The sequence below is a fragment of the Neofelis nebulosa genome, chromosome 12 (assembly GCF_028018385.1).
Source record: "Neofelis nebulosa isolate mNeoNeb1 chromosome 12, mNeoNeb1.pri, whole genome shotgun sequence".
Classification (NCBI taxonomy): domain Eukaryota; kingdom Metazoa; phylum Chordata; class Mammalia; order Carnivora; family Felidae; genus Neofelis; species Neofelis nebulosa.
In genome coordinates, this window is record NC_080793.1 from 78,379,563 (window position 1) to 78,404,808 (window position 25,246).

At 43.1% G+C, this 25,246-nt stretch overlaps 1 protein-coding gene across 2 annotated transcripts in view; it reads right to left on the reverse strand.

The window, feature by feature from the left end:
- The window catches only part of OSTF1 (osteoclast stimulating factor 1), a 58,387-nt gene that overhangs the window by 14,135 nt on the left and 19,006 nt on the right, over positions 1-25,246 (reverse strand). Inside the window, exons 2-5 of one of the 2 annotated variants that reach the window (XM_058695670.1) lie at positions 17,671-17,717; positions 8,033-8,083; positions 4,837-4,900; positions 1,931-1,984 (exon numbers count right to left, since the gene is read on the reverse strand). In XM_058695670.1, coding sequence (XP_058551653.1) covers positions 1,931-1,984; positions 4,837-4,900; positions 8,033-8,083; positions 17,671-17,717 — 216 coding nt within the window. The remainder of the gene's footprint in view (positions 1-1,930; positions 1,985-4,836; positions 4,901-8,032; positions 8,084-17,670; positions 17,718-25,246) is intronic. The other variant, XM_058695671.1, reaches the window with a different exon arrangement.

The following is a 25,246-nucleotide window of genomic DNA, read 5'->3' on the forward strand; positions in this document are numbered from 1 at the left end:
GAGAGCTCTTCTGGGGTCTCTACCAGCTCCCTTCATGAGGGCAGAGCTCTCATAACCTAACCACCTGCTGAAGTCCCTACCTCCAAATACCGCCACATTGGGGTTGAGTTTCGACATGTGAATTTTCAGGGGACACAAACATTCAATTTATGATATACACAGGTTGGTACACATACACTAAACAGTGTGTATGAAACTGATGAAATAACAAATAAACTTGATAGACTGTACAACAATTTTTAATGGTAGGTTAATGGGAGGAGTTGCCTACATGAGTCTACTTATGGTAGTCTTACTCTGTAAAAGCTACCTACATGTAATTTTTTGCTTCGTGAAATCCTGAAACTTGGGGGGAAAAAACCAGTCAGAGCTAAGAACAAGTAGATAATACTCATATTCATATGAAATGCATCTTAAAATCAGTTCTTATAAGAAAATAAGAAAACAAATGCTAAATAACCTACTCAAAGTTGCTGCTCTCATATGTTAAAATATAACTATTAATTTAAAATCCTCTGGCTAATGTCCTAAATATCTAACTTACAAATAATTCTCTTTCTTTCTTCCTTTCTTCCTTCCTTCCTTCCTTCCTTCCTTCCTTCCTTCCTTCCTTCCTTCCTTCCTTCCTTTCCTTTCTTTCTTTCTTTCTTTCTTTCTTTCTTTCTTTCTTTCTTTCTTTCTTTCTTTCTTTCTCCCTTCAAGTTTTTATTTAAATTCCAGTTATTTAGGGGCTCCTGGGTGGCTCAGTCAGTTAAGCATCCAACTCGATTTCGGCTCAGGTCATGATCTCACAGTTTATAAGCTGAAGCCCCACATCAGGCTCTGTGCTGACAGCTCAGAGCCTAGACCCTGCTTCAGATTCTGTGTCTCCCTCACTCTCTGCCCCTCCCCCTTCATCTTCTCTCTCTCTCTCTCTCTCTATCTGAACCTCCCCAGCTCATGTGCTCTCTCTCTCCTTCTCAAATATAAACATTAAAAAAATTTAAAGAAGAAAACAACAAGATAGAGCCCCCCAAACGAGGCCCACCCCTGTTGCTCTGTCCCTCCCCAACTCCATCCTTACCCCACACACTTGCCCTATACCAATACCCTCCTAAATGCTTTATCCCCAGGAAGCCTCCACCCCACTGCCCTCCAGTGACTCATGCTGGCCTCTACAGCCTGTTTAACTTAAACATAACTTCCACTACTGTGCTTCTGACACCATCTTATAATGATCTGTTACACACATCTCTCTCCTGCCGGACTCGGAGCTCTGGGAGTCACAGACCATGCCTTTCAGCTTTCCACTGAGCGCAGGGTACGTAAAGTACTCAGAAGTGTTTGGTGGCTGACATCTTTAATTAAAAATTAAAAATTAAAATCGCAGGGGCACCGGGCTGGCTCAGTTGGTAGAGCACGTGACTCTTGATCTCGGGGTTGTGAGCTAGAGCCCCACATTGGGATGTAGAGATTACTTAAGAAAACTAAAAAAAAAAAAAAAATTAAAATCACTTCTGTCTCTAGGGTGATAGTGGAACAGAGACTGCCGCTGGGGGAGGCAGGGGTTAACTGGAACTTTCTGGGATGACAGAAATGTTCTAGCTCTTGATCCGGGTGTTGGTTACATGGGTGTGCACGTTTGTCAAACTGGGGCACCTTGGTGGCTCAGTCGGTTAGGTTAACCCTCCAACTTCGGCTCAGATCATCATCTCATAGGCTGTGAATTCAAGCCTCACATTGGGCTCTCTGCTTTCAGTGTAGAGCCTGTTTCAGATCCTCTGTCCCCCTCTCTCTCTCTGCCCGTTCCCCACTTGAGGTTGCACTCTCTCTCTCTCTCTCTCAGAAATAAATCAACATTTAAAAAAAAGTCATCAAACCATATAATTAAGATCTGTGTGTTTTACTGTACACAGCACTGCGTATCCCAATGAAAAACAATCACACCTACCTCTTTTTGCAGCTTCGTGCAATGGATTGTCAATGGATTCTGCCTGCTCGGCCACTAGATTGAAAAGAGAAAGTGCAAACCCAACAGTGAGCACACTGCCCAAATGACTCACGGAAGCCACCTGGCAGTCCCCAGCCATGGCCCTCACCACACAGCATCCCTTCCAATGTGGATTGAAAAAGTAGCAGAAAAGCAAACCGACGTTTCCCTGCTTTAAAAGAAGCTGAGTTATCTGTGAAATGAAAGCAAAGCTAAGCAGTAAGGCAACACCACAGCAACTGAGAGGAAGTATAAACAAAAACAAACGCGGCAATTAACTGGAAGCAAAAACAAACCGATCCGTGGCCTGCATACCAGTCTACGCAAGTATGCAATAAACGCAGTCACAAACGTGCAAAAGAAAACATCTGATGTTCAATTTTACATTCTGTAAAAACACCCTACTTGAAGACGGCTGAAAATAATTGTTTCCCTCGTGTGTGAGCATGTCGGGGGCACGCGGGAGGGGGAAACGGTCTGCCTCCTTTATTTACAGAGGGCAATCGGCACACCTACCTGCCTCTAAGGAAGGTGTGTTCTCAGTTGTCCTAGAAGCAGGAGTATGATCACCTGAAGACTGTGGTTCAAAACACACTTCAGACCCACCCCCTCCCGCCCTAAAGAGCTGTACCTGGACACTCCCTTGGCCACTGGGGATCCAAAGCAACAGAAGAACTGCATGCTCAGTGTCTATGCCTGGCTGAAGTGGAGTGCATGGTGGAGGGAGACTGGGGATTTCAAAGGTTAGAAGAATATAGAACTGCTTCTTTTTTTTTTTTAACATTCATTTTTGAGAGACAGAGCATGAGTCGGGGATGCGTAGAGAGGGAGGGAGACACAGAATCCGAAGCAGGCTCCAGGCTCTGAGCTGTCAGCACACAGCCCGACGCGGGGCTCGAACCCACAAACCGCAAGATCGTGACCTGAGCTGAAGTCAGACGCTTCACCGACTGAGCCACCCAGACGCCCCACAAGTCTTTTTTAACCCAGAACGGTATCGCCTTTAAATTTTTTTTTTTAAATGTTTATTTATTATTGAGAAACAGAAAGAGACAGAGCATGAGCATGGGAGGGGCAGAGAGAGGAGGAGACACAGAATCCGAAGCAGGCTCCAGGCTCCAGGCTCCAAGCTGTCAGCACTGAGCCTGACACAGGGCTTGAACTCATGAACCGCAAGATCATGACCTGAGCCGAAGTCGGACGCTTAACTAACTGAGCCACTCAGGTATCCCCTTTAGACCAGGGCAAGTGGGGTCCCTGTGTTGGGCCCCAGACCTCAGCTCTCACTTCCCCTCCCCTTCCCCTCCTCCCCTCCTGGCTCCCCTGGTGTTGCAATGCCTTCCTTGAAATTTTCAAAGTCTTCTGCCACTGCTTGGAACTGGTGCCTGATGCCAGCCCCACTGGTCTAGGGATTCATCGAATGCTGAAGTCAAAGGAATCTTGGCAAGTGATTTAAATCAAACCTCTCATTATACAGTTCCAGGGACAGCAGTTAAGTGCCTTCACCAAAGCCCCTTGTTATTAAGAAGTGGAAGAAAAAGCATTAAAATCCTGTGCTCTTTTTACTTTACTTTGCTGTTTTCTACATAAGTACTTTTGTCTGTTTGTCCCTCTCCCAACTAGAAGTGGCTTTGATGACGGGGCATGAGGCAGGCTAAGGGGCAAAGCACAAGCTAGCAACCCCCACCCCCACCCCAGCTGAGATCTGTGTGATGTTCCTTGGACACTCCCAGCTACCCAAGAACAAAGGAAAGGGGTTTAAGTGCTTGCCACGGTAACATGGGAAACTAAGGTAAATGAGAAATTGAAGCCCTTACTGACAAGTCCTTGAGACCGAGAGTGACCTCCCTCTAGGAGCTCAGCTGCCTTGATGATGACACTTGGCTAGGAGCAAAAGAGAACTTCAGCTTAACATTGTCCCAACCTCGAGGATCCTGTAAGTCTACTTCCTTTATCATAACTGCCCGAGGATATATGCTGGCAATCATGCTCCAAGTTTATGGCCCCCAGTAGGCACCTGAAGGGACTCATGTCTGAGGTTTTATTAAACAGTGATAAATGGTGTTTCCCTAGCAACAGCTAGTCCCTCAAGGTCCTAGAAACGTTGCTTCCAGAATTCCTTAGAGACTTACTCTATCCCTGACCCCGTCCCAACCTGGTATGTAAGGAGTTACCCGTCACAACCCTAGCACAGCTCTTCCTGCCCATGGGACCTGTCCCCATGCTTTAATAAAATCACCATTTTTGCACCAAAGACGTCTTCAAGAATTCTTTCTTGGCCATCGGTTCCGGACCCCACAAACCCCCCATCACCCCAAAACGTCATTAGCTTCACGGCAGGGGCCATATCTCACTGCTCAAGCCTCTCCAACTGCCTTGATACCTGATAATGAACATAACTGCCCCACACGTGAATTAACAAGGCAGGGTCACTGCATCCCAAAAGAAAAGGCTAGGCTAAGAAACAAATCTGTGAGATGTGGTTTAACAGCAATAAATAAATAAATTAAATAAATAAGTAAATCTAAATAAATAAATAAATAAATAAATAAGCAAAAAGAAAGAAAGAAAAAAATATTCTAAGAGTTGAATAAGGGAGAGCCATAAGCATTTCTTTCTTTGGAAACCTTGGGTTCTATCAAGAGTGCTACAATGCATTTTCTTAAGCCAAAGAATCACGTTCAAGTACCTCCAGTGTGCATTACCATTTAATTGACAAGAGGTTCATGGAGTAGAAAACATCTTACGTTGGCAATGACTCCACCGATTTTGCAGCCACAGCAGCAAGCAGAAAGCCACAGGAACCCTCTAGAGAACTGAACATGCAAAGAGCATACCCAAAGCAAAACCACCACAGCCCTGCTTACCATAGTTGCTTGGGATTAGTCCAGTCTTGCCTTTGGAGGTGCCTTTCCACCAATTGGTATCACTCTAGTGAAAGAAGAGTTAAATTAAGTGGCACCAAATCCAGTTTACAGTCAATCACTTTTAAAACTGTTTGGCTCACAGAGTGCACCTGCTCTACAAAATGTCCATCAGTCCTCGTCACACTGACCAAGCTTCCTCACCCCTACGTATGGAAGTCCACTCCTATTATCATTAAAGTACAAATATACACACATAAGCCTGCAACAAACACAATACACTTCATCGCAGAGCCTCAACAATCGCACAAATCAGAGAGTATATGGAAGAGAAGAACACAATTACATTTAGTTTAAACTATCCATAGAATTTTTTTGTCCAGAGTCTAGTTTCTCCAAGTTTCATGATATTTTTTTTTCTAAAGATCACTTTATTTCACCTTTCTTTTTTGGGAAACTTTATTTTGGAAAAACTCACACCTACAAAAAGTAAAAAGAACAGTACAATATGCTTACATACGCCCATCTCCCAACTGCATAAATTATTTCCTCGTGGCCAATATCATTCCATATATTTCCACCACAACTTCCCTCTCCTTCAGATTATTTTGAAGCAAACTGTAGACATTATATCATCTGTACATATTCCTCAAAGATAAGGATTTTTTTCCAAAGACATTATCACAGCTTAAAATTTATTTCAATAATTTCTTACTACCATCAAATATCTAGATCAAGGTCCAAATTTTCCAGTTTGGAATCCAGTTTTTCACAATTGGGAATCCAAATAAGGGCCATACAATACGACTGATTGATTTGCCTCTTTTCTTTTAGTCTCCTCCAAGTTTTAAAACAAATTTTTAAAAAAATTTTTTTAATGTTTATTTATTTTTGAAAGACAGAGAGCACGAGCAGAGGAGGAGCAGAGAAAGAGGGAGCAGGATCTGAAGCAGGCTCCAGGCTCTGAGCTGTCAGCACAGACCCAGATGTGGGGCTTGAACTCATGGACCAAGAGATCATGACCTGAGCCAGTCGGATGCTTAACCAACTGAGCCACCCAGGTGCCCCTCCCTCCATTTTTTTTTTCACTTCTTCATAATACACTTGTTGAAGAAGTCAGAAACCGGTTTATTTGTTCTGCTGAGTTTCAAACAGTCTAGATTTTACCTATCGCATCCCTGTGTCATCAAAAATGTGTTCTTCTGTTCCCCATATTGCCTAGAAATCGGTCATTAGCTCTAAAGGCTTAATTAGATTTAGATTCAGTTTTTTGGGCAAGACTATTTCATAGGTAGTATTGACGTCTTCCACCAGGAGACAAATAATGTCTGGTGGTCTCTCTTTTTGTAATGTTAGTTAGCTCCTGGTATACATTAGCTGGATTCATTATTTCCTGGGGGTTGCAAAACCGTGACATTCTATCATGCCTTTTTCATTTAAACAGTTAGGATATCAGGGTGCCTGGGTGGCTCAGTCAGTTAAGTGCCTGACTTCGGCTCAGGTCACAATCTCATGGTTCCTGGGCTCGAGCCCCACATCAGGCTCTGTGCTGACAGCTCAGAGCCTGGAGACTGTTTCAGATTCTGTGTCTCCCTCTCTCTCTGCCCTTCCCATGCTCATGCTCTCCCTCTCTGTCTCTCAAAAATGAATAGATGTTAAAAAATAAAATAAGATTAAAAAAAAATAAACAATTAGAATCTCTCTTTAAAGAAAAATTTTCCCTCATCAACTTTCAGGTTATGCAGAGATAAAGTTCACAGAGAAAAGGCAGATCAATGCTAATTATTTTCCTTAACTGAAGTTGTCAGAAGACAAAGTTGGTTCCCTAGCATCCCCCCGGGGTGAAGAATTATGATGATGGGATTTCTGAAGTATCATTAGGAGCTTGTGAATTTAAACATCACAAATGCGTTTCAATTCTTGGGGACTGTTGCCCTGGTTGACTGCTCAAATTGTCCCACCTTTGACTAGTGAAACCCTCTTCAACTTAGCTCCTGTCTTTCTAGGAACTAGAAAGTTCTGTCTTTGGAGGCTTCCTGGCTTCCTAATAACACAGAGTTCTGGGATTATCTTGTACCTCTGCTGCCCCCAACCTGGTAATAGCTATTTCGCAAAGAGGCCTTGTTCCTTTTCCTTTGAATGCAAATAACACATTATTATTGGGTTGGTCTTTGGTTTTTTTTTTTCTAGGCCTTTTCAAAGGACAGAGCAGGACATATTTTTTATTTTATTTTAGATAAAATACAACATGTTTGCAATACAAATGCAGAGCTACAGGATTTTTACTTAACCTCATTCATCTTTCATGTGTGTATCTTTTGTCGCAGGCTGAAAAATCCCAATTTTCAGTATCACAGACCTAATGACTCATTTGCTCTAAACCACAATGTACGTGCAGTGATCTCAGAATAGCAATGCCACCGCTTCTGCAACAAGATCATGACTGAAAACAACTGTTTTTTCTTGCCAGTCCTTTTTGTCCTTCCCGGGGATCTGACTGGGGATGTTCAGTCGAACTGCTGAGGTTTAAGGTGACTTGGGACAGCTTCTTTCTGCGTGGTTATGCCATTTACCTGCGTATCATTAACTTCATTTGATTCACTCTGCTTTTAAATTTCAGGGATTGCTTTTCACCATTTAATTTAATTTTATAACTATGCAAAAGTGTACATCACTCCAAAGTCAGATCTCCAAAACAAGGAGATTTCTTAAAAGTCTATAGGTTCCATCTATGTTCCCTCTACCCTTTTTTTCCTTCCCTGCCATAGAAGAAACTATTTTTAAATTTTTACTTTATGATTTCTCCTTTGATTTTTTTGTTTTAAGTTGAAGAAAATAGTTATACATATAACCTCTCTTAGATAAATAAGGCATACTATCCATATCTTTTTACTTTGTCTTTTTCCACTTAAAGTACTCCATAATAGCATTTAGAGATAGTCCTCATTATTTTTTATAGCTGCATAATACTCTGTCTGTGGATATACCAAAGTTTTTTCAACCATTTTCCAAGTGGTGGACATAAAGGCTACTTCCAATTTTATGCTATTATTACAGGTTGTACTAAAATGAACAAACTCAGGCGTATATATTTCTGTACAGACACAGCTTTAAATAATGTACAATATTACAGCTACACAAAATAGTCTTATGCATCTTTAGTTGATATGTGGTATTACAAAATATTAGCTAGACTTACCATGTCAGTAATGTAGATAATATCACCCTCCTCGAAGTACAATTCATCTGGCTGAAAGAAAAAAATAGAGTGTGACTTTGTGTGATTTTTCATGAATTAGAATCCAATGATTATGATAACAATTGTATGAATTTCCAATCTTAATGTGCCTTGTAGACAATGTGGCTTTTATATACTTAAGTCTGCACACAGACCACATAACAATACTCTACTGACAAACTAAAACGTGTAGAAAACTGAATTTTTCCTGGGAGGAACTTCCAAGAATTCCATATATAACATATAAGAATTCCTCCCTATGCACACATCTTTTATATTCTTCCACAATGAAAGCAAGGCATTTTTGTATCAAAATAGAATATTAATAAAACTTCATCCTTGTAAATGTTCTAAAAGGTGATATGTATTTTTTCATAAAAGGATACATGTCTAGAACTTGAAACCATGAAAACCAGCCAGAGGCTTGGCTCTCATCTAAATAATTAGGCTTCAATCCTTAAACACTTTCAGATCAACATCTGCTACCTGCTTATTTTGACAAAAACCATTACCCTATCTCTTCATGTTCAGAGAGAATGAACATTTTATATATAAGAATAGTTGATACATAATTCAACCATTAATAAGGTTGAAGAGGTGGAATAAAGGAAGCAGGAACTCAGCCAGTCCAGACCACAGGCAGCTCTCAGGGGTTAGTGGATTATACAGGCAATAAGTGCTCTGGCTTGTACCAGCCAAATGGCCTGCAAATCTCTGAATTAAAGCCAGCTGCTCTAATTAAGCACCTTTTTTTCTATCAGTACATAGCACTTACCAGCATGACTTTATGACTCTACAGGACAGTGCCTATTAGGATCAATTTTCACATACTGGGAAATACTTACATTGTCATGTTGAGTGAAAAATGTGGAGCACAAAATTTCATATAGGATAAGATCACAAGTAAGCATGAAATAATCATAAAAATTGTTTCCAAATCTTCTATCATGAGCATGTATTACTTTCATACTTTTGGCTGGAAAACTATTTTTGAAAAGGGCTTTGATATCTCCGATTATCACTACCGTTCCATACAAACAAAAGTTATGTTGGTGAAGCAAATTATTTCAGCCATTCATTTTTCCATGTCTTTATCTCCTGTCTCAGTAGCACTGGGGCGGTAAATGCGACTCACAGCTATTAATTTATTCAGTTTCAAAGCTGATCCATATTATCATTATAACTATTTCCTCCTGAATATAAATGAAGACTACAGCAGCTATATCATGCTTTAAGCAACTTAGACACTTAAATGCATTCAAATACAAAAAGTACCAAATGATAATCAATGATACTAAAAAAAAATGGCTGAGTTCCTTTAAAAGGTGCTTCCTGAGAGCTACATTTACAACTGATTGACCGAGTCTAGGCTTACACACAGCATGAGCTCTGTAAAATTAGTAGAACCTATTAGACTTGATGACATAGAGTTTAGTATTATTTCAAACAGGCATTTAGGGCAAAAAAAGTAAAGCCTTCTAAGATCTTCTCTCATCTTTCTCTATAATGTTCGGATGATCTGTGAGCAATAAACTACCAATATGCGATGAATATAGCAGGTAATTAGGGCAACAAACTATTTCTTTTAGTTATTTCCCTGCCACCAAACTGGATCACTCCCAGAGAGGCTGGAAAGGGGACGCACTCCTCACCAAGCACCCTAGCTACACACAGCGGCCATCCCCGTAATAGTAAGGTTGGCCTTTGCTGGCAATTTTAACACCACTGGAGTGTCCCTCCTTGAGATGACAAGTGTTAGGAGGAGAGACTGAAGTTGAATGGAAGGCAGTAAGGAAAACAGAACATATGTGAAAACTTAGTATTTTTTCTGGAGGGACTCTGAGTTTCCTGAAATTTCAAAAGACTTCAATGGCTTGAAGAGCTAGCTCTCTGGTCTTAGAGCCATTCTGAGCCATTTTCACCCGGTAACTCTCCAAGATCTAACCTTGCCCACTTATGCCTAATAAGGGCGATTTCATCAAAGTTAAAGATCATCTCTACCTACGATGTTAGTCTCCTTCTAAAATCACAAAAGTCGGGGCGCCTGGGTGGCTCGGTCGGTTAAGCGTCCGACTTCAGCTCAGGTCATGATCTCACAGTCCGTGAGTTCGAGCCCCGCATCGGGCTCTGTGCTGACAGCTCAGAGTCTGGAGCCTGCTTCTGATTCTGTGTCTCCCTCTCTCTCTGACCCTCCCCCGCTCATGCTCTGTCTCTCTCTGTCTCAAAAATAAATAAACGTTAAAAAAAATTAAAAAAAAATAAATAAATAAAAAATAAAATCACAAAAGTCAAGTTTGCCTAAATTTCCATATTTGATAAATCCATTCACCCTTCAAAGAAAAAGGCATATTTTGAAAAAAGTGCTGAACAAAGAGCTTTAAAAAAAAGCACGCGCACAAAAATCCCTGTGATTGGTCCTTCTTAAAAAAAAAAAAAAAAAGAAAAAAAAGGAATAAAGCCCAGAACAATGGAAAGTAAGTGCTTAATGGGCTGAGGCTTTTCTTTTGGGAAGATGAAAATGTTTTGGAACTAAGGTGGTGGCTGTACAACGTTATGAATGTACTAAATGCCACTGAATTGCCCACTTTAAAATAGCTAGTTTTGTTATGCGAATTTTTACCACAATTTTTAAAAAGGCAACTTAAAACAATAAAATAAAGATAAACTTAAGGGCAATAAAGCCAAGAACAGTTAAAACTCTTAATGTCTTTGAAGTAATTCTTGTCCTTTGCCGTTTGGTGAGAACGCACCATTTGGAAAATGTCAGTAAGTGCAGTCATTTCGAGACTTCTCAGCGCTGCTTCGGTTTGTAAAATAATGGCTGCTGTTCAACAGTGGTGCCTGCCACAAGCCACCTAGTAGGTGAGGCTTGGTTTTCAACTGGGCAACAGACCGTCGATTTCAGTCGGGGGGGAAGAAAAAAAGGGCTCACCATTTTTGCCTCCTGAGAAAGGACAGTGGACGTTTATTCTCTTTTTAATCGATAGCTTCCAGACGGATAATGCTCCTTCCCATAAAATATCTTCTTCCAAAGAAACCGGGGGCAGTTTTTCCTAACCTAGCAAAGGAGGCGGTCTACCAAATTCTTCAGACTGTCGATGGCAGTAAACTTGATCTTAAAACTGGATTGTACCTACGATATTCACACTTTCCTAAAGGAAAGTGCTTGCAGGGCCCTTAACGTAAATGGTTTGATGAGGGTCTGCTTTTAAACTGCTGGCATCATATTCACGGGACAGAAATGGGAACACAGTGACACAATCAAGTAAGCACTTTCTTTCCAGTTTGTTCTTTGGTTTCCAACCACATTCCTCTTTTCCTCTCTCCTTGAAGAACCACAAGGTATCAGAACAAGGAAACAGTTGGCCCTGGAATGTTAGAGCAATGAGTACAAATTTGGTAATATATGTTCTCATTCCTCTTCCATATATTCTTGGTAACGTAGGATTCCTAAGGCATTAATCTTGTGGGTTTATGAAAATATGGGTTCTGTGGCCATTGTTAAAGAGACGATAATGTAGTTTTGAAGCTTTTCAGATTTGCCAACCTGAAACCCCAAGAATTAATAAAAAGATCTTTAAAAAACAAATTCTCCACGGATGTTCTCATTTAACACTGTGTAGCACTATCATGTGCCAGGCACTAGTCTGGACACTTAAAAACATCAGCCAATTTAATCCCCAGCAGCAACGCCGGGAGGCGGGTGTTCCTCTCATCAGCACACTGTAGATGAGAAACTTGTCCAAGGCCACAGAGCAGGTACGTGGCAGATGCCGGACTTGACCCATGACGGTCAGACTCTGGAGTCTGCTCTTCACCAGCACCTGTGCTTCCTCTCTCACACGAGAGTTCATGCAGGGCCATTCCTGCTCATCACGGTGTCATGACCAGGTGAAAAGGTGGTGGCCACGTTCGCCCCTCCCTCCCCCCCCCCCCCATAACGCAGCACAAAACCAACATCAGCACCTGACACTTGCAAAGCACGCTCCGCCTCCCTTACCCCTCACAGCAACCCACAAGGGCAGGGCTGGAACACAGGCATAATCTCCATTTCATAACCAGGCTCAGAGGGCTGCGGAAGAGCTGGCCACAAATCACACAGTTAAGGGAGTGGCAGGGTTGGCTCCGATTTCAGCTTCTGGAATCCCATTCTGGGGCGCCTGCATCTACACAGAGTGCTACGAAGCCCTAGCGAAGCCCAGAAAACACCACATGACGGCGCAGGGTCCTGCTGGTTTCCCTTGAGAAATCAGTACACAGCCAGCACCCAGAAAGTGCTGTTCTCTATCAGCACATCTAGACACGTCTGTCCAGTCCAGCCAGGTCTCTGTGTGAGACTTTACTGGACTGAGGATTAGGCAAGAATTAAGAACCAAACAGGCATGGGTGGTGCCAGGACTACCCTGCTTCCAAGCCTGACAGAAGGAAAATGGGGTGGTAGGAAGAACCAGGAGTGACAAAATGCCCAGTGTTCTACCTGTTCTGTGGGTCACCGAGACTAGCGCTGTCTCTGTATGGCCCGAGGACAGAAGAGGAGTGACAAGCTCGCCCCAGGCCTCCCTGCGGTGCGGCACTTGTCGGCAAGTGTCCCGCAGAGTCCAGCTCAACCCTTCCATCCTGCTTGGCCCCCCGTGACACTGAGGAGGCCAGGTCGGTTCGGGATGTAGCAGGGGACAGCTGTCCCGCCAGAGGTGATGCCTACTGAGTGATATGGGAGAGAGAGAGACGCAACTGAGCTTCCCTCTTCGTCCAACAGAAATTCTTATTCAGGAAAAGAAATGTGAAACTGAACTAGCTCTGGGATGACATTCCAAATACTGAATAACCAGCAGAGCACAGGCACTTCGGCAGTCGGGACGGCGCTCGGGAGATAGAGGCCACTTGCCTGGCCAGACACCTACCTCCCCTTTAACATCTGGACCGAGGGGAGGTGGAAAGGGACAGAGTGTGGGGGCAGCAGGCGTTGGGTAGGGTACTCATTACTGCCCACCCAGTACATCCTGGATGAATTAGCAGCACTGCCCCACAGCTGAGGGTCCTTGGGACCAGGGATATTAAAAAAAAAAATAACACTTCAAATATGGACTATTCAAGAAACCTAATGAATTACATATCCATTTTCTTCTGTATATTCAATACTAAGATTTTTTTTTAAGTTTAGTTTTGAGAGAGAGAGAGAGAGAGCACAAGCAGTGGAGGGGCAGAGAGGGAGAGAATCCCAAGCAGCTTCCGTGGTGTCAGCACAGAGCCCGACACGGAGCTCGAACTCATGAACTGTAAGATCATGACCTGAGCTGAAGTCAAGAGTCGGATGCTTGACCAACTGAGCCACCAGGCCCCCCAATAATAACTAAGATTTTTGAAAAACGGTAGCGAGATTCCATCCTGGAGCAGAGTTGGATGTGAATTAAAATAATATGTCGACCAATCGAAACTATTTGATAAATGTCTATGAATACAGCGACCACTACTCCTTAGAGTAACAGCAGCTTCACACAGTTAATCACACCTAATCTCACCTAAGTCTCACTAAAACCCTATGAGATTACTGTTATTTTCACTTCACAGAGGAGCACACTGAGGCACAGATGTTAGGGAATTTCTGACTTTCCCAGGCCACATAGATGCTAAAGAGGCGGCGTGGGTCCTAAAACTTACGGCCAGCTCTGAACAGCCTTGTCTTCTGCTGCCCTCCTAGACACGTGCTGGTGAGCAGGACTGAAATGCCAAGTGCGTAAGTTCAGAGTGGGGAGAGGCACCCCACTCTTAGCTGGGTTAATCAGAGAGTCTTCATGGAAAAGGAAGGATGGTCGTGGTATTAGAGCCTAGAGAGAGGCAATACCAAGAGTCTAGAGATGGGTTCTACAGTGCATCACATCCAGACTGGAATGGTCCAAGAAAGGGAAGGAGCAGAGAGAGGACTGGGGGGCTGGAAAGGGGCTGGCCCACAGGGACTCTCTCCTACGTCAAATCGAGTTGAAGCAGGCGATGGGATCAAAGCCACATTTTAGCTCTGAAGAATGCAGATGGAATGGGGAGGCTGGTGTTCATGTGCCAGAAGCAAGACAAGGCACAAGAGAACCAAAGGAGCAGGAGGTCAGTGAGAAAGGACAAAGGTGACGACCAACAGGACACTGGGAGGGGAGAGGGTACGATCAGGAGTCCCGTCCCAGTCTCAAACTGAGTACACGCAGGTCCCTTCCTGGAGTGAGGGAGGCTGCCGCGAATCATCGATTCATTGACCAGTCCAGGAGGGCAGCTGATGAGCGACGCCCCCTCCCACGCCAACTCTTCTCAATCTCAGGGGTCTTGCAACCTAGGAAACAACTGATTAGGACAATGGGACTCCTTCCTGCGTGCTGGGGACAAACACAAAGACAACAACCTCTGGGCCTCATACTTCCTCACCTTTTTCTGTCCCTCGCCCTCCCTCCAAAATTCGTATGTTCAAGTCCTAACCCTCAATACCTGACATGTGAGTGTATGTGGAGACAGAGTCTTTTTTTTTTTTTAATGTTTATTTATTTGTTTTGAGAGAGACCACAAGCCGGGGAAGGACAGAGAAAGAGACAGGGAGACACAGAATCCAAAGCAGGCTCCAGGCTCTGAGCTGAAAGCACAGAGCTTGACGCGGGACTTGAACTCAGGAGCTGTAAGTCGGACGCTTAACCAACTAAGCCACCCAGGCGCCCTGAGACAGGTTCTTTAAACAGGTCATTAAATTAAAATTAGGTCATTAGAGTGAGCCGTAACCTATAATCTGACTGGTGTCCTTTTAAGAAGAACAGATGGGGGGGGGGGGGGGGAGAAGAGCAGACTGGAAAACAGACAAGCATGGGGGAAAGACCACGTGTGGACACCGGGAGAACATGACCATCTACAAGTCACGGAGAGATGCTTCAGAAGAAGCCGACTCTGTCAACACCTCACTGTGACCTCTTGCCTCCAAAATTCTAAGAAAAATTTCTGTCGGTTCAGCTAAGTAGTCTGCAGCACTCAGTTACGGCAGCCCCGGCAAGCTAACGCCCTTCTCGTTCCTTCCCCGCCCTCAGCCACACGGGAGAGATGCCACTGGGGCTTCCCAGTGAGAGGAATGAAAACCAGAGATCGACCTCTACCCGCCCCCCAACCCCTCTCTTGTTCTAGGAACTTCGTGTTGATCCAAGGTCGTCGGAACACGAGCACACTCCGTATCGGCTGAATTCCCTGCTGCCATTTACTGGTGCTCCCCACATGCTAGGCTTGAAATACTCATCTCAATCCATGCTCACAGCAAAACTCTGCAGGATGGCTACTGTTATTCCCATTTTCAAACGAGGGAACAGATGGCCACAGGTTAAGGCAATTTGTCGTGAGTACACGACAGATTTGGAATCTGAAGGCGGGCCTCAGCCTGACGGCCGTGAACCAACGCTCACTGACGCTTGTTCTGTGCTACCTTCTGAGGCGTCCGACTCGGGACGACAGGGTCCAGGACAAGCCCAGACAAAGCCGGCAGAGCCGCCAGCCTCTGGCAGGAAGGCTCACATCTGTAGTGAGTAAGGCCACAAAGTCAAGAGGGCAGGTGTCCTTGCTGGGTGTCTCTCTCCTCTGCCTCCTGTCTGGACACCCTGCTCCCCACTCTTGCTCTCCGGGATGGTTCCCCACACCTCAGGGAGAGTGATTCTTCTAAAACTTAGCTAATCAGTCCTGGAAACCCTCCCATCTTCCGGGGCCTGGAGGCCTCAGTCAGGTAAGTGTGCACCTCTTGGTTTCAGCTCAGGTCATGATCTCAAGGTTCATGAGTTCGATCCCCACATCAGGCTCCGTGCTGACAGTTTGGAACCTACTCGGGATTCTCTCTCTCTCTCCCTCTCTGTCCCTCCCCCACATGCTCTCTCAGTCTCTCTCAAAATAAATAAATAAACTTAAAAAAATTGTTTTAATTAAAAAAAGGGGGGGTGCCTGGGCGGCTCAGTCAGTTAAGCATCTGACTTCAGCTCAGGTCATGATCTTGTGGTTCATGAGTTTGAGCCCCGCGTCGGGCTCTATGCTGACAGCTCAGAGTCTGGAGTCTGCTTCAGATTCTATCTCCTTCTCTCTCTGCTCCTCCCCTGCTCGCACTCTGTCTCTCTCTCTCTCTCTAAAAAATAAATAAACATAAAACAAAACAAAACTCCATCTTACCCAGGGCAAAATCCAAATGAGCCCTATGAGGCCCTACCTCCGCCCAGCCTCTGTGAACCCATCTCCTAACTCCCTCTTCTTCATACATGACTTTGTAAGCTGCTGCCGTCCCTGCTGTTTCTAGAACCTGCCAAAGACACTCCTTGCTGTTCCCTTGGTTCTCTCACTTTCCTCAGGTCTCTACTCAATCGTCACCTTCACAGAAAGGCCATCCCTGAACACCCTGCTGAAAATAACACTCTTTTTTCTCCATTAACCTTTTGGCCCCATACGCTCCTTATTTTTCTTCAGAGCACTTACCAGGCCCTCACAGTCATGTTCATTTGTTATCTGTCTCCCCACACTGGGGATGGCAGCTCCATGAGACCACCCTTTCTATTGACGGGGCACTATCTCCCAGGCCTGGGCCAGGGTCCGACACATAGTAAGTGCTCACTAAATCACGGATGGATGGGTGGGTTGATGGACGGACACCAGAAACTATAACAATGGAGAGTGTACACAGCAGAAACACAGAAAATTGCTCTAGACAGAACAAACTGAGGGTTGCTGGAGGGGATGGGGGGGATGGGCTAAATGGGCGATGGGCATTAAGGAGGGCACTTGTGGGTGTTGTATGTAAGTCATGAATCACACAATTCTCCTCCTGAAACCAATACCACACTGTATGTTAACTAACTTGAATTTATTTTTTATTATTTTTTTTTAAATTTTTTATTTTTTTTAAAGTTAAGTCAGTCATGACTTCTTTTTTTTTTTTTTTTTTTTAATGTTTATTTATTTTTGAGACAGAGAGAGACAGAGCATGAACGGAGGAGGGTCAGAGAGAGAGGGAGACACAGAATCCGAAACAGGCTTCAGGCTCCGAGCTGTCAGCACAGAGCCTGACGCGGGGCTCGAACTCACAGACCGCGAGATCGTGACCTGAGCCGAAGTCGGTCGCCCAACCGACTGAGCCACCCAGGCGCCCCAACTAACTTGAATTTAAATAAAATCTTGGAAAGAAAAACAAAATTGCTCCTGATGGTTGGTAAAAGGTGCCATTATGAAGTGGCCTGAGGTAGAGGGTCAACAGAAAGAACAAAGAAGGCCAGGGTGAGAGTCACAGGAAGGCTGACTGAGATAAGGTCATGTACTTTATAAGCAGGCCACTTTGTGATTTTTAAAGCAGGTGGCGTCACCATGCAGGAACAAGCCACACAGGATGGACGACACAAAGTCAAGGAACAAGCCACACAGGATGGACGACACAGGGGGAAGACATTCAGATCAATTCAGGGACTCAGCTTTCACACCTCTGGACCACAGGGAAGTCAATGAACATCCACTCCTATGAATCTTTTACAGCTATCAAAGAAAAGGCCAGAGAAGTATCTAAATGAAATCACCTTAGGTTTTTATGCCAGTTTTAAAGTTAAAAACTCAATACTTACAGTTCTGGGTTCAAATGTATAAAGAGCTCTGAACACTTTAACTTGCCCTAAAAGAGAGGGAACAGATAAACACATGATCAATTCTTTCATTTTAAGTTTACTCTAATTTTTTTTTAATGTTTATTTATTTTTGAGAGAGACAGAGCATGAATGGGGGAGGGTCAGAGAGGGAGACACAGAATCCGAAGCAGGCTCCGGGCTCTGAGCTGTCAGCACAGAACCCAACACGGGGCTCGAACCCACAAACCACGAGATCATGACCTGAGCCAAAGTCAGACGCTCAACCGACTGAGCCACCCAGGCACCCCCTTAAGTTTACTCTAAATAGCATTATCCATTAGATTCTTCAGAATACCCTAATTAAAAGCCCATGTGAGAAATTTATTTTGAAATTAAGTGCTTTTTTTCAGCATAGAAGGTATTTTGTAAATATCTGTTAAATAAAGGCATGAATAAACACACACCTTTGGGGATGATTTCGCCTCTCCTCAAAAAACAGGAACTACACAATTATTTGGACTTCACTTCTGTCCTATATAGAGCCCTTCCAGCCCTAGGATCTAAGTTTAAGGTAAGCATTTAACATAAAGAGATATTTAATGTGACAATCAATGGTGGTTTAGTATTATTAAATCAATTATTTAGAACTTTATATTTTCCAAAAGAAAAGAAAAAAAACATGGAGAAAAATAGTATCGGTTGGATAAAAATAAGATTCCGTTAAGTCCCAAAACAGAGTGCAATAACTCAGCAAAGAGGAGATCATATTCATGAAAGCTGTCCTCCACTCTCCCAAACAAGATCCCTATTAATATGCCCCTTCCATGTGTTTCCATAACACCTTATGTTAGAATAAGTGATTTGCTGGCCTATGTCATTTGGGAGCAGGAAGTTGGACCTGTTCAATTTCCCAGCACCACCTAGCATACAGTTTGAACTTCATAAATAATTACTAAATGAATACGTAAGAGAACAAATTCAAACAGTAGGAAGAAGTCTACAGATAGAAAAAAAAAAAAGAGGTCTTTTATGAAATAAATAGATTTAGAAGGAATATCAAAATAGAAGGACTACCTATTTAAAATGTGATAACAACTCCATATCAGCACTACAGAACATTTATTTATTCATATTTTAAATAATTATTTATTTATTTTTAAAGAGAGAGAGAGAAAGAGAGGGCAAGCAGGGGAGGGGCAGAGACGGAGACACAGAATCTGAAGCAGGCTCTAGGCTCTGAGCTGTCAGCACAGAGCCCAATGCGGGGCTGGAACTCACGAACCACGAGATCATAAAATGAGCCCAAGTCAGGTGCTTAACCGACTGAGCCACCCAGGTGCCCCGCTACTACAAGAACCTTTAAACATGGCTGCTGCCTACAAGAGCATCATTCAAAAAAGTGGTCTCCAAGATGCAACACAAGAGGACTATTCTGGAAGTTATTTACATTTTTGTCTTATTCTTTTTCATTCCTATTTTAATTTGTTCCACATATTATGTTTTATAATATAACAACTTAATAGGATACATATGCAACTTGTAATACACATATATTTATTGGGAATAAGTACTGAAAACCTTTTGCTGAATAGAATGTTAAGCATTATGAGGACGGGTGTTTATGTTTTGTGAGCAAGATATCCAAGTACCTAGCACAGTGCCTGCCTGGCACATAGGAGGCACTCAGTAATTATTTGTTGAATGGATGAATAAAAGAATGGAAACATGCACTGAAAAAAAAATCAGAAAGCCAGCCAACAGCACTGTCCAACAGAACTTCACGCAACAATGGGTAAGTTCTACTTCTGTGCTAGTCACATATGGCGACAGAGCACTTGAAATGTGGCTAACGTGACTGGGAACTGATATTTAAACATTATGTAATTTTAATTAAGTTAAATTGCCACATATGGCATGGGGAACAATAGAGGTTTAGAATATCAAAAAAAAAATGGGAAATGACCATAATGTCCATTAAGAAGGAATTACGTAAATCGACTCTGATTCATCCTAAGAATGCTGCAGACAGATCTGCAGACACGGACACAGCAAAGACCCTGCAAAATATTCAGTGACAAAAAGCAGGTTACAGAACAGTATATCGAATACTATTCTGTTCATGTTGACAATATACACACGCACACGTACACCCCTTGAATGGTAGCACCAGCTATGGGGAACCTTCACCTTCTCCTTTATGTATACGGTTTATATTCATGACACTTAGCATGTATGACTTTTATAATCAACAAGAACAGTAAAGACACTTTCACGGCAGGCGGTGGGAGCCTGGGGAGGTGGGGCTGGCTATCATCCTTTCTCTTAAATGCCCTAATACAGAAGATCCCCTGCTCACATCCCCTGTCACTCAGCATGTTTGCAAGGAAACACTATTTTTTGCAGTCTGAATTCTAATGCCCCTCCTTCCCTGCTCGTCTAAGGGGAGGCTGATAGGCAGAAGCAAATACGAAACGTGTTTTCTTCTGGAGTTTTTCACACACCCCCGCAGCCCTGAGAAAGGAAACACGGAACAGAAGGAAGAGCTGCCAGGAGAAATACCTGTGGACCCTACTGGCTCTCTGAGAGGGGAGAGCGGTTATCTTGATGACTTCAAACTTTCCAAAGAGAAGTTATACAAGGAAGCAGTCCACTGGTGACCAAAATCAACGACAGAACGTTCTCATCCTTGGAGGGAATGGCAGCAACGAGATGAGCTATGGCTAACTGTGGAAACCAGATCCAATGTGAACTTAATGAGCTTACATAAAATTCAACACCAACTAAAGAAACTGAAAAAAAATAAATTCTTGGAGTGTGCCTAAGCCACTGAGTTTTGTTATCTTTTGTGATTGTCTTACTTAAAATGTTCCCAACTAAAAGGAAGTGGGAGATTTATTTGCATTTTGATTTATATTAAACATTGAACATCAAGCCAGTCTTTTACGTGGTTATACAAGGGAACATTCTCTCTGTGTGAAGCTGTACAAAACACTTTCACCTACATGATCCTGTTTATTGATTAATGTTGGGATGTTAGCCTCGTGGGGCTCCCTTTTAATACATATATTACAAAAGTTCTGGGCCTTAATTTATTCAATTCTCAAACCCGAGTCAAACAGAAAAGAAACAATGCAAAAAAGCAAAAAAACAAAAAAAACAAAACAAAACAAAAATACCAGCCAGAGGATATGAAAGAATTGCATACAGATTAAAAAAAAACAAAAATGACTTCCATGGTTACAGTCTACCAACCCTGGTTAGTCTCTCAAGAGAATAATAATTAATGATATTTAATTCACTGAGCATTTTTACATATTTAATTCAACTGTTCTATAGGTGTACAGGTTCACACAGAATATAAAGGACTCAGGGTATTCTGTGTTTCTATAGCACTGCCCTCACTGACACCTAAAAAAATAGTAATAAACATCTTAATAAATTATCAAGATAGGCACTGATCAATTCCAATTTTATTTATTCATTTTAAGTTTTTATTTATTTTTGAGAGAGAGACCAAAGATGAGTGAGGGAGGCACAGGAGAGAGGGAGACACAGAATCCAAAGTAGGCTCCAAGCTCTAAGCTGTCAGCACAGCGCCTGACATGGGGCTCAAACTCGTGAACTACGAGATCATGACCTGAGCCAAAGTCAGACACTTAACTGACTGAGCTAACCAGGCATCCGAATTCCAAATATATTTAAAGAAGGCAGATTCACAAACATAAAATCGTGGTGTTCTTGGATTGGCAAAATCAGATGTCTTCTCCGGGCAGCACCCCCAACCTCGATCGGAAGGCTGGTTACACAAAACAAAGAGAGAAAGTGGAACCAGGAAGACTGTATGAATTACCTGGAATTCACCCTGAATTAAGACTGGAAAGAGGCCCGATCTTTTGTAAGATCCTTTCAGTGGATCTCACGTGAACTAGCATGTGAATGGTATTTAGGATTTCAGTAGGGCTGGCCTCCCAATGCAAGCAAGATAAGCAGATTCCCATGTTTGCAGGCAGCAGCTGGGCCCTGCTGGCTTTTCACTTTGCCGGCCCCTCACCTTGCCAGGCACACCCTTCCTTTTTCTCTGCAACCCCACCCTGCCCCTACAGAGACGGGCTCAGTCCACCAGTCATCAGCTGGAACCCTGTTTGCCTCTGGAGTGAAGGCTGAAACCCAGACTACAGCGAACGAATCCTTGTCCACAGCAGTGGAGGCAGATAGAGGGAAAGGGGATCTGGGAGGGGTCACGTACAGGCAACGGGTAAGAGACTTTTCTGTGTCTGAAGTCTGCCAACAGAATGCGGATGGGTACACCTCTGTGGCCCTGAAAGGGCACTTCGATGGACGTGGGGTGCACAAACTCAAACACACAGTTTCTATTCTAGTTTCTTCTCTGTTGGTGAAGGAGCGGAAGAGAAGCTTCTAGAGTGAGCCACAAAGACAGCATTAGGATCACTCACAGCGAAAGGACTGACTATTCAACATATCAGAACTTGGTTATCTGAAACAGAGGATCCATTTCATTTTCATTCTGCTTAAAACCATCGCAAGGCCAGGGGCGCTGGGTGGCTCAGTCAGTTAGACATCCGACTCTTGATTTCTGCTCGGATCATGACCCCACAGTTCATGGGATGGAGCCCTGTGTTGGGCTCTGCATCGACAGTGTGGAGCTTGCTTGGGATCCTCTTTCTCTCTGCCCTCCCCTGCTCACTCACACACACACTCTCTCTCTCTCTCTCTCTCTCAAAAATTAAAATAAACTGAAAAAAAAAATGTTGGAAGGCCTAAGACCTTTTAGATGCACTTCATTTAAAATGGTTATGATAGGAGCACCTGGGTGGCTCAGTCGGTTAAAGCGTCTGACTTTGGCTCGGGTCATAATCCCACGGTTCACAAGTTTGAGCCCCGCGTCGGGCTCTGTGCTGACAGCTCAGAGCCTGGAGCCTGCTTCACATTCTGTGTCTCCCTTTCTCTGCCCCTCCCCCCACTTGCGCTCTGTCTCTCTCAAAAATAAACATTTAAAAAATGTTTTTAAATAATAATAAAAAAAATTAAATGGCTATGATAACGATTACATACCCACTGTGGTAGTTAAAACTAAAAAACACTGGCAGTGCTAAGTGTTAAGAAGGATACAGAACAACTGGAATTCTCAGACAGTGTCAGTGGGCGTGTAAACAGGTACAACTGCTGGAGAAAATTATTTGGCAGTAGCATTCATTCAGTTTTTGTAAGTCTTAACATACCTTTGAGATCTTACATGACATTTCTGGGAAAGGAAATTGGAAAACCCCTCCTCTCATCTTTTGTGGGGCTAAGATGCTGTCTACAAAAACGACCCCTCCCAGACGGTGTTACTATCCCCAGAGTACAGTGAGTCTCAACATTTTTTTTAACTGCACACCATGAAACTAATTTTGTGGCTTTTAAAAATATGAACTAAAACAGAAATGACCAGAGTACAGTGTACATGGCACAAATAATTATGGTTTTGTGTGTTTATTTCGTCGGGACTGGACAGATGGATGGAGAAAGTGATGTTTCGTTCAGAAATTTACCAAACACACCTTTTGGCATAATGCCAAGTGGCCAAATGTTAAAACCAAATACTTGCCAAAGCCAAATGCTGCTTTACGGAAGGGACTATTGGAAAGCAAGTATAAATCTGAAGTTCTATTCAAAAAAATGTATTATGTTTACAATTTTATTGTCAAAAATTCTGGTAGATCCATTTTGAACATTTGATATAAAAGGTCAGGAACCGTAACTCCTCAGCACGATCCACAGCAGACTAATGAGAATTTGCAGAAGTAATTTCTGCAAAATTAAATGGATGCTCTGAAAATCAGGTCTGTGGAAAAAAGCAAGACATTTCGGTGCCAAGACAGCCGCTGCCTGCGGTGATTCTGCCAGCAAGTTAGGAAGCTTTCCTTCCTCCCTAATGGAAAGCGAGCGAGGTCAAGACTTAGGTGAAGACCCCTCACCTCCTGGACTTGAAGACTTGCTTAATGCCTGATGGTGCAATTTCACTGAAGCCTATCCCCCAGAGGAGACCGCAGTTTCCCCAAGATTATTAGCAACTGTCCTCTCTCAACACTACTTCTCAATCTATACCTATCATTTTTTTAATATTTGTATCACTGGTTTTGGGCACATAAAATTCACAGCCTGACAATCACCCTTAATTTTTGCAATATTTTATTCTCCAATAAAAAAATATAGATGTTTATACTTTCAGTTGACTGAGTTTCCATACGCAAAGCATAAAAGGGGACACTGCAAGAGTTACATACAGAGCGTTTACCTATTTTTCAAAGCAAATGTTATGATAATAAATCCCAAAGGTCTGCCTTGTTTGCGTCACTGGTGCCCCCACCCTGGTTGGACAGGAGGGCTACCTATGCAATGTACAATCCTTGTTCATGTACAAGTTGCAAGTGTGCCAGAAACAACACCAAAGTCAGGCACCCTGCCTTTTGGCCAGTCGGCCGAGGCTGAATGGCAGTTTTAGGAAAAAATTTAAGGTGAATTCCTGTGTATCCCTATGGTCTAGTGTGTATGTGTGTGTACTTTTGTACGTATCAGATCATTGGATAAAATATGTATCCTACTGAAGATCAAAGTCAAAAAAAAGTTGGGGCGCCTGGGTGGCGCAGTCGGTTAAGCGTCCGACTTCAGCCAGGTCACGATCTCGCGGTCCGTGAGTTCGAGCCCCGCGTCGGGCTCTGGGCCGATGGCTCGGAGCCTGGAGCCTGTTTCCGATTCTGTGTCTCCCTCTCTCTCTGCCCCTCCCCCGTTCATGCTCTGTCTCTCTCTGTCCCAAAAATAAATAAAAAACGTTGAAAAAAAAATAAAAATAAAAATAAAAACTATTTTGTAGGGGCACCTGGGTGGCTCAGTCGGTTAAGCGTCCGACTTCAGCTCAGGTCATGATCTCGCAGTTCGTGGGTTCGAGCCCCGCATCGGGCTCTGTGCTGACAGCTCAGAGCCTGGAGCCTGTTTCCGATTCTGTGTCTCCCTCTCTCTCTGCCCCTCCCCCGTTCATGCTCTGTCTCTCTCTGTCCCAAAAATGAATAAAAAACGTTGAAAAAAAAATTTTAAAAAATAAAAAATAAAAAAAAAAAGTCAAAAAAAAGTTTAAAAGTGACCACACTATCTGATCAAATGAGGGATCTGTACAGGACTCTCTAAAGAATGAATAATATTTCCTCTATTTTCAAAATTCAGCTCGCATGTAAAAACTAATATTCTCCAATATGCCCCAGAGAGTTAGAACCGACACTGGAGCTTTTGAAAAGAAAGAGAAGGAAGAGAATTATTTGAATAGGGGAACATCATGGAAAAATAAGAATTTACCATATACACAGAGTTCTCACATTTGTCTAAGAGAATGCAGGGAATATCACTTCTTAACTTATACTCTGTGGGTATGAAAAAACTGTCACCGCCTTCGAATACTCTCAGGGCAAATAAAAGTATTAATAGTATTTCTACTACACATATTTAAATTATTCCATTAAACATGCAGGATGAAACAGGATGTTTTCTGCTCAAAAAACAAAACAGAGGGAGTGTACATGAT